Raw genomic sequence first — 9814 nt, 5'->3', positions numbered from 1 at the left:
AATAGATGCAGCCTACTAAACGCGCCCAATATGTCCATATCTTTCGTTGTGAAATGGTTGCCCGTGTCTAACCAAATCTTTGTTGGATCCGTTCACTCTAACCAAGGCCAACGTAAGGCCACAAAACAACATGGCTTTTATGGCCCATGGCCCGTCTTGGACGCGCAGGGGGCTTCTTCCCACTGTGCGCCAGTGGTGCAGGAAATAAATGCAGTCTACCAAACGCGCCCAATATGTCCATATCTTTCGCTGTGAAATGGTTGCCAGTATCTAACCAAATCTTTGTTGGATCCGTTCACTCTAACCAAGGCCAACATAACATGAGAGCTCTTTTAAATTTCTCCATGGAAAGCACATCAATGCCACCAAGTATCTTGGGGTGGCAAAAACACAAACACCCGGCCCTTTGAATAGTAGTAAGATTCATTGCAGGAAGCTAAACATTTATGATTTTATTCCATACAAATGTAAAATGAAACACGCTTTCTAGAAATCTTCGATCGGTACGAGGGTATGAACAGTACATGTACAGTTCAGCAGACAAAGCTCGATGTAGGGATACAGTTGATAACACAAAGCACATAACTCAGTGGTAGTAGTTGTTGAGCCTTCTGCAGTTCTTCCTAATCTCCCCGTGCGACCCAGTGAGAGGCGAGATGTTGCCCATGTTCACCATCGACTGCGCGAAGTGCTGGAAGAAAAGATGCACATCATTTGCGTACGCCTTGACCAACGCCGCCGTCTCTGCGCTCTTGGTGAGGAGGACCTCGTCGGAGCTGAGAAGGCCTCTGCCAGCCAAGATGTTCTTGAAGTAGAAGTTGTCGAACTTGGTCGAGGTGACCACATCCAGCGGGAAGAGGTTGTTGTCGCCGCCGGAGCGTGGGCAGCCCTGCCTGAGCTGTGCCGCGTAGGACACGTCCAGCGTGCTATCGGCGAGGCCGTTGCCCGACTGGTTGTACAACCTCTGTCTGAAGCTGGTGCAGCGGGACAGGCCGATGGTGTGACCACCTGTTTGTGCGTCATGTCAGCATATATTTGTGATGGATAACGAAGGATGGAAGGATAAAGAGATTGAAGGTTACCAGAGAGGGCAACAACATCGACGAGGTTGAGGCCGAGGCGCTTGAATTTGGTGATGATGGTGGGGAGGGTGTTGTTGGGTGCAGGGATGTCGTTGTTGGAGCCCTGGATGCTGGCACCCAGAGAGTCCCTCCGCCCGAGTGGTACATCCCAGTAAGGGCCACCAACCTGCAGGATGATTTGGGTCCAAGGGCAAAGAGTCACACATAGTGGCTGCATTGTTCAGCTCATGCTAACTATTGCTTTTATTAACATACAAGAATTGTGGAGTCACGAGCGGCCAGGGCGAGGATGTCGGCACAGGAGACGGTGCCAGGGCAGGCAGCCTCGAGTGCAGCCTTGATCTGGTCGACGACCTCGAATCCCCTGATGGAATTCTTGTTGGGATTGGATCCCTTTTCACTCACAATGTTTGTGCTGTTGTCGAGCAGCACAGATGCATCACACCCCTACAGTAAAATGATGTCAGAAAATGCCTCACGACAGATTAGGCACGTGCATATTGAGCAATAGCAAATTTATTAAATTAAACTACGCATATGAAATTGAAAGAATGAAATTTGCAGGGAGTATGATGCATGCAAAGAACAGTGTAACCAACAGGAAGCAGACTCGACCTTGACGAAGCAGTCATGGAAATGCAGCCTGACGAGGGACGCCGCCATCCTGGTCTCCCTGGCGACGGCCTGCGCCACGATGGAGTGCACAATCTCCTTTGCCTGGGGACAAGAGTGGTCGTAGAACTGCGGGAACAGGCCACCGTACCACGGGTTGCCGCGGGCGGCGCCAGCGAGGAGCAAGGGAGAAACGAGGCAGAGCAAAACCAGGCTAACCATGGAAGTCGCCATGGATGAATGCAGGCAAAATTGTACTTTGTCCTGCACTATGTTGCAAGTGATCAGAGCTGCTAACTTTGCCTCTCGTGTTGTGGGTGGTGAGATAAGGCGCGCATGGTGTGGTTTTTATATATTCGAAGGATGGAATGGAAAGAGGTGTGGGGTAGTATGGAGCAGAGGGGACGGTGAGGTGCAGCAGGGCAGCTTCGTTTGTTATTTGTTAAATTGTTAGGCAATGCGTATATAAAATAAGGGATCAAGCTTACCTAGACAATTTTTTTTTCGAAAATAAACCCTGGAAGGTGTATCAATCATATAGAAGAGTGTCAAGAAGGCAAAGATAACGCTACCACAAGGGGGGCAGCTCCCCAAACACACGCCTACTCTCCGTCCTGCCACGGTACAACGGTCGGATCAAGAAAAACAAAGACAGTGCCACGGAAAAGCTTGGCTAGGCGCCAACGCTCGAACTCCTCCCGTACTTTGTCCCTGATGGCGCCATGCGAAGCCACCGCTCCGTTGAAGACCACATCGTTCCTATGCCTCCAAATGCACCAGAAGACAAGTATGATCGCAGTCCACATGTCCCGTCTGTGAGCTGTCGGACAAGCCCGGGACGTCCACCACTCCAGCCAGATCGGTGTCCGGGTCCGGGAGCCACTCCTCCCTGCCCCAACACCTAAGAGCCCAAGCCCAGGTCTCCCGCGCCACCACGCAACCCAACAGCAAGTGCTGCAAGGTCTCCGGCTCCTGATCGCAAAGCGGGCAGGCCGACGGACACGGCAAGCCCCGACGTCGAAGCCTATCCGCCGTCCAACAACGGTTTTTCGAGGCCAGCCATGCGAAGAACTTGCAACTGTACGGCGCCCTAGACCGCCAGATCTCCTCTGAGATGGGGGCCCTCACCTGGCCCGCAAAGAATGCTCTGTACGCCGACTGGGCGGAGTAGATGCCATCCGTCGACCACCTCCACAGCAACACGTCCTCCCGCTCCGGGACAAGCTGGACGTTCGCCAGCCTCTGCCACAACATGAAGAACTCCGGGAGGGCTGCCTCATCCATGTCCGGCCCACAGTCCCTCAGCCACTGGCCGGCCAGGCCCTCTCTCACCGAGCAAGCGGTGATCCTCCTACGCGAGACCATCTTGGCCAACTGCTTCGAAAATAATTCTTCTTTCAAGCTACTACAACGATTTTAAACTTTTTTTTTTTTGCGAAACCAACGATTTTGAAGTTGCTACGTCAACTATTGTAGTCATGTTAATGTCTTCTTGGGGATCCATTCTGACTTTCTGAGTACCTTTACTCCTTCTATATATCCCGCAGAATATTATATTATTATGACCTGCTAACGTAAATATTGGTTATAATAACATCATATATTGTGAGACAGATGGAGTATTTAGTAAAAAACAAAACTTCCAGTTTATATAGAACTTGGTATTTTGAAGAAAAAAATAGAAAATTGGTATTTGAGAAAAGAATTCTGATTCTTTTCACACAGATACATACACATGTTTTCTGCAAACCTCTAAAATTTAATTTAATAATACTTTATGTTTTAGGCTACACAAAAGATCAAATGGGCTTTAAAAAGGAAAAATAACTCAATTTGGTCTTCCAATATGTCTTTTTCTGTAGAGCTAAAAATATATTTCAATAAAGATTCAGATGTGCATACAAGATATCTATATGAACTCATATATGTTTCAAAAACATTAAACTCAAACATTTTAAAAAATCAGGCTTCTTTTAGGCCGACCTCGATTTTGGTATTTATGTTGTTTCATTGTCTACGTTTTGGGAGGCCATTTCTGGTGTCTATTATTGAACTTTCATATATGACTATAGTATCGGAACATTGTCAATTTAAAATCAAAGGTGGGTAGAAATTACCTATTTGTTAAGAAGGTTGTGATGGTCTTTTGAACATGGATTTTTTTTTTGGAGCAACCGGCAAGGGCTCTGCCTATTCATTAAGAAGAGGGAAATTTGACCAGTTTATAAGGGAAACTGGCCGAAAACCGATACAAACGCAACACCCGTGTCCAGTTTATAAGGAAAACCAGACAAGAAAAACCATACGACACAGTTTTCAGGGAGAAACCGGCGAAAACCACACACCTGGCCACTCGACCTATAGCAACTAGGTCTGGAGCGCCGCCGAATGACACCAGCACGACGGCAACGGCGAGCGCCGCGACTGCCCGGTCCACGTCCCTGGAAAGGAAGTCACAGCCGAAAGAGACGGCTAGGCCTTTCAAGCTTCGAGGGGTGAGGCAGGCCGCAAAAGCAAGCCAGCGGCACTCACGCACCGACGGATACCCGAAAACGTCGACCCAAGAAGCAGTCAAGGCATTGCCGTGATGGCTCCCAAACATTCCGAAAAAATGACGCCTCCAAGGAGGTCACGACATCCAAAGACGCCGTCGTCATCCAATCCGGCAAAGCCGGATTTGGGCTTTCACCCTGGAATGGTGGGCGGAGGGGTGAGGGACTCCACAACAACGCCTCCAAGGAGGAAAAACGACGCCCTCGAGCGCCGCCATTGCCGGCACCGACCAAGTCAGGCAGGACTTTCGTCCGGAGACCCGCACCACCTCCACTGTCCCAAGGACAGCCCAAAGCACCGGACGAGCACAGACTACCGACCAGAGGGACGTCGTCCACGCCACGGAAGCATGCCCTGCCACCCACGCAGCCAGAAGCAAACCATCAACACGACCACGATTCCGGAGCCGCCGCTCCGGCCTCCACGCACATTCCGGAGCCGCCGCTCCGGCCTCCACGCACAGCAGGCCAACACCTCACGCCAACCTTGCCGCCGTCCCCAAGGCGCTGTTGCAGCGCTTGGCCAACCAAAAGCAGCGCCGCCGCACCGCCGTCCTTGAACCGTGGCACACCTCCACCACGGCTTGCAGATGCCAGTCGGGCCGCGCCCCGGCCGGCCTGCCACACACGGTGGTACTCCAAAGCCACCAAGCTCCAGCAGATCAGGGCGCGGGAACCCCGATCCACGGCCTCCACACGACCTCCGTGCGGAGGAGAAGCCGGAGGAGAAGCAAGGCCGCCGAACGGCGGAACCTCCGCCACCACCGCGTCCCCGGGGTCGCCGCCCGGCCTGCCTGCGCCGGCGCGCCTCCAAGCTCGAGCAGGCCCGGATCGGGCCCTTCCGAGCCCGGAGCGGGCCCCGGCCGCGCCACCGCCGCCGGCCGCCAAGCTCAGGTGCCGGCACCTCCTGCCGCGCCACCCAGCCTGCCGACGCCCGGGCGCCGCCGGAAGACCCGCAGCCAGCTGCCGCCGAAGCCCCTCCGACGCCCCACGCCACATCGGGCACTCCAGGCGCACGGCCTGAGCCGCGCCGCACCCAGCGAGCCAACCCCGCCGTCGAAGCCCGGGGCTGCCACCCCGTCATCCCGCGTCGCCAGAAGCCTCCAGGGCCAGCCGTCGACGCCCGGCCGCCCTTCGCGTCCACCGCGAGCTCTCCCCGCGCCGCCTTCGGAGGCTGGGGCCGCCGCCACCGCGACGACGTCGGCGGCAGCGGCGGAGGGGTAGCCGAGAGGGGGGATCTGGCCGGCGGCGCGGTTAGGGTTCCCCCGAGTCGCTCCGCTCGAGCGACGCGGGGGTCGGGGGATCTGATGGCTTTGAACATGGATTTTCCTTTGAAAACAATCGGCTCTATCTTATAATTATACATGTTTGATTAGTGTGTTATTCTTTTCATCAGTCTTCCACGTCACTAGACATAGATGAGCTACCACACTTCGTGCAGCCGTGGGAAACATAACCCTCGTCCCCGGCGTCAAGTCCTTTCGCCAGTCTCCTTGACAGTTGCAACACCAAGACCGCCTGGAAGTTCCACCCTAGCATAACTCACAATATATACAGATCATCATAGACTAGTATAGCACAACTCCTGCAAGTTGAAGCACTAGGACTGCATATGCAAGTTGCAACACCAAGATCGTCGACGATGTTGTTCGACCTTATATCTATCACGTGAAGGCGTAGGGCTTACTCTTTGCAAATGTTGCATCTGCTTCTTTTCCTTGGGGCACGCGGGGATGACACGAGGTCACCTTTATCACACATCTTAGATGCGCTAGTGGCGGCCTGTAAGATGTGGGATGAGCTGACCACATTAAAAAAAAAAACTCATTCACTTTGTTTATTTGTACGTATTGGTCTTGGAACCTGCAGCATTTTTGCCGTTGGCTTTGAGAGGGGATATTCCGCAACTAGTTACGCCCGCACCCCATTTTTGTTCTGACACTTCCAAGTTTCCAAAAAAATGCAAACTAAAATTCTAGACATACATTGTGTTGTGTCTTGTGCATCTGTGAAGTTTTATCCAAAAATATGTCAAAATGTGGCCTACACAAAAAGAACAAATGATCTGTAAATAGTACGTGACACTATTTACGTATGTCTTCTCTTTTTTACACATGTCACATTTTGACATATTTTTGGATAAAACTTCACAGATGCACACGACACAACACAATGTATGTCTAGAATTTTAGTTTGCATTTTTTGGAAACTTAGAAGTATCACAACAAAAAATGGGGTACGGGCGCAGTTGGAGCCTAACCGTGTTTACGAATTGTAGCCCCTCCAATACGCGATAATACCCCCGCTTAAAAACGCGTGAAAATTACAGCGTGTGATATATACTGATATTTCAAACCAAGCTGACAACTATGCTCGCTGCCAAAAACTTAAAACTAGTTTGCTTGCAACTGCAGGACCGCATTTGGTGACCATTCCAAACCCTGGGATTCCGGTAGGATCACAACAAATTTAGGCTATGTTTAGTCATAAGATCTGTGGGGGCCGGCCGGTCGATCTGCCTAGCTAAACGCACTGCTGCACTCATGCATGCACGCTATCAGACCAAAAGGGTTGTGCCAACTCCGTCTCCGTGGGACACGCCCGAGATGCGCGCGCGATATGATACATGCTGTTGGTTTGTTCCTGGAAAGACCACGTATATATTTCGCATGTTCTAAAGCTTCGTCGCTATGCGCACATTTCAACGGCCGTTTCTTCAAGCAAGCAGGCAGGATCGTGTGATTGTCACACGTCTCCGTCAGAGGCTGGTTGCAGAATATATAGTGAGGGAACCGTTGCTCAAGCTAGCGTCACAAATTATCCAAGAAAAAAAAATTTAGTGGCCGGAAGAAATTGGTTTAGTGCACAAGTTTTTTTTTTTTGAACAGGGGATGGTCCCAGAGGGACCTAGAAGCTTTCATTGAGCGGTGGAGTAACAATTACAAGAGGGGCCAAAGGGAAAAAAACAAATTACAAACGAGCCCTGATTTTTTGCACTGAAGACCCTAAAACATGTTGAAGAAACGCCATTGGGTCCAGCTCCAAATCCACCACATCGCCGCTCCACCACGCAGTCAAGAACCTCGTCGCCGGGGACAGAACCACTTGGGGCGAGGCTCCGGGAGCCAACTGCAGTGGAGCAAGAGGGCCTCCGCCTTGGCATATGAGCCTGGAGGTTGTTGTGCACCTTTAATCGCCGGCCGGAGGTAACCGACGCCGACGAGGAGGGTGGGAGTGGTCGCCTGACGACCATCTTGAGCGGCTGTCGACGAAGGGCAGCCGTAGATGAACTCCCGGGAGCAGCTTCGGAGCTCCCTTGCGGCTTGCCTGTCCGCCCATTGATGGAAGAAGGAAACCCCTCTTCTTCCTTGTCACCATGACGAGAGGAGAAGCTAGAAATCCCGCTTCCACCATGGACAGCAGCAGCCATAGAGAAAGGCCCTTTATTTATGGAGGATCCAGCCTTCCTCCTCCTGAACGCCTCTGTCTCCGACCACCGGAGCACCGCATCAAGGAAGAGAAGAACCAGGTGACTCCAGATCTTGGCCAGAAGATCTGGTCGCCTCCTCGGCAGATCGCCAAACTACGGCATAAAGCCAACACCTACCGGCATAAAGCCAACTCCTACACCTACTATGTACAGAGGGGAGCCGGCCTCCCCTCTCCCAGTCACTCTGGCCGGCGAAGCCGCCGGAGGAGAGGGAGATGGGAGCCAGCAAGAAGAAGAGCCTCTCAAGGGGACTGTTCACTCACGAGAGCTGGGAAGGGGGGAATGACCGCTCTGTTACAAGAGCATTGCGGAAACATTACAAAATCAGGTTCTTGTTTGACCTCGTTTGGAGGAGGCTATTGGTCAGGATAAATAGGTTGTCACACCTCATAATACAAGCGTCGGTAGGTTTCTGTCAAAAAAAAAGCACTCGGTAGGTTACAAGAAAGGGTTATGAAATGATTTCTCAAAAAAGAAGAAGGTTTAGGAATGAGGGCCGAATGAGCGTGTGCCGCTGTCTTAGAATAAGTACATTGTTCCTGTGACGTCCTGCCAATGACCTGCTCTCACGATGTGGTAGTTTTAGAGATGCTAATTGTTGTCGAGTTGGGTGTATTACCACCAACTATCAGGTCAACATGGGATTTGTTCGTATTTCTTATTTGTATTTCTCAACTTTGCAATAATCTTGTTTCTATGCATCCTTTGGTAGTGTAAAGCGATGGGTATAATCTTGTGTTATTCCTCTTTGAGCGGCACATGCATTATGGCACAATCACTATATATACTAGATGATGTTTTAGCTAGTACCCTCGAAAGCATTTCATGAATGATGGCCACAGCTCATACAAATAAAAGGATTAAAAAATACTAAAGAGGAACACCTCGATCATCTTGTTGCATCCAAACCTAACCACCCCATATATCAAGCATTTAATCTGATTTGTTAGAACTCGAGAAAAAGAGAGGCGATGAATCTAGCATCATCTATTAGTTTGGAAATATCATACTTACATCTATCTACCATATATGTGATCCAACATAATTGGTCATAATTAAAACAGATCCCCATGAAGGCAAAGTACACAGATTTGATCATGCAAGCCAGCTAGTTATAGTGCACCAAAGCTTCAAAGAAAATACAGCTAAAGAGAGAGAGAGAAAAAAAAGGAATACTCATGAACCAACAACAAGCCCCACCCAACGCTTTAGGATCCGTTTGTCTGCTTCTTCCATCTGGCCCCGTTTCCACCTGCCCGGCCGGCAACTGCGCCTAGAATCTTGACAACGACTTTATTTGACTTTTGGATACAAAGATACTCATGTCGTTCGATCGCTTGTTTTTATGTCAAGGCTCATAATCCGTCCTGATCGCCTGCTAGCTGTTAATGCTGTTTTGTATGTTTCTGATAATATATTATGACATCGTGCAACCTGACATGGTATGCATGCTTTGGATTACTTATACAAGGTGCTTACAGAGAGAAGTGACTTTTCCTTCCGGTCTGGCTGCATCTGTATGGATGCTTGATTATCTATGGGTACTTAAATGCCTACCGTGTGCTTATGTATATAACTAAATCTGATGATTAGATGATATAATCATGTGATAAGCATCTAGCAAATTGGAAGGTTGCATCGAAGGGTATCAGCGCCCATAGGTCATAGGGTGAGCTGTAAACCAACTACTTTAAGGACAACATATTTGCATTTTCCTTGATATGGGTCCCAATTTTAGGGGTATCTAAGCCCTATATTAGTTTCCTCTTTTCTCCTTGTAAATTCTTTTTATAAGAAAATACATAAAGCAGTAGGGAACCTACTGTACAGCTTTTAAAAAGCATTTTATTTTGCCCTATGAAAAATGAAAAAGAGAGTGTAAAGTAATCTCCTGCATGGAGAAAACTTATTAGCATTTCATGCTTTTGAATGACGTGGAAGAACAACACATACATGTCCATGCTAAAAATAAGCCCGTACAATACAGAAATAATACTATCTCTACCCAACAAAAAAATCGATATAAAAACACATTTTATGAGTCATTACAGTGTAGAAACACCAAAAATATGTATTTT

The 9814-nt window shown here is 49.7% G+C and overlaps 1 protein-coding gene across 2 annotated transcripts; it reads right to left on the bottom strand.

Annotated features, from left to right (window-relative positions):
- Positions 1–484: 484 nt before the first annotated feature.
- On the bottom strand, positions 485–8658 carry LOC124666327 (peroxidase 72-like). Of its 2 annotated transcripts, XM_047203670.1 has the most exons (5): positions 8651–8658; positions 1698–1908; positions 1338–1529; positions 1083–1248; positions 485–1008 (listed from the first exon to the last, which is right to left on the bottom strand). In XM_047203670.1, exons 1-5 carry the CDS (start codon positions 8656–8658, stop codon positions 587–589), a joined length of 999 nt encoding a protein of 332 aa, XP_047059626.1. In that variant the 3' UTR covers positions 485–586. The 2 variants fall into 2 exon arrangements, with proteins under 2 accessions (XP_047059626.1, XP_047059625.1); XM_047203669.1 differs by lacking the exon at positions 8651–8658 and having other exon boundaries at positions 1698–1928.
- Between the last annotated feature and the right edge of the window lie 1156 nt (positions 8659–9814).

This window comes from Lolium rigidum, chromosome 6, assembly GCF_022539505.1.
Source record: "Lolium rigidum isolate FL_2022 chromosome 6, APGP_CSIRO_Lrig_0.1, whole genome shotgun sequence".
NCBI classification, from domain to species: domain Eukaryota; kingdom Viridiplantae; phylum Streptophyta; class Magnoliopsida; order Poales; family Poaceae; genus Lolium; species Lolium rigidum.
Note: the sequence above shows the minus strand (reverse complement) of the source record. Positions and strands in the feature narration are given on the sequence as shown.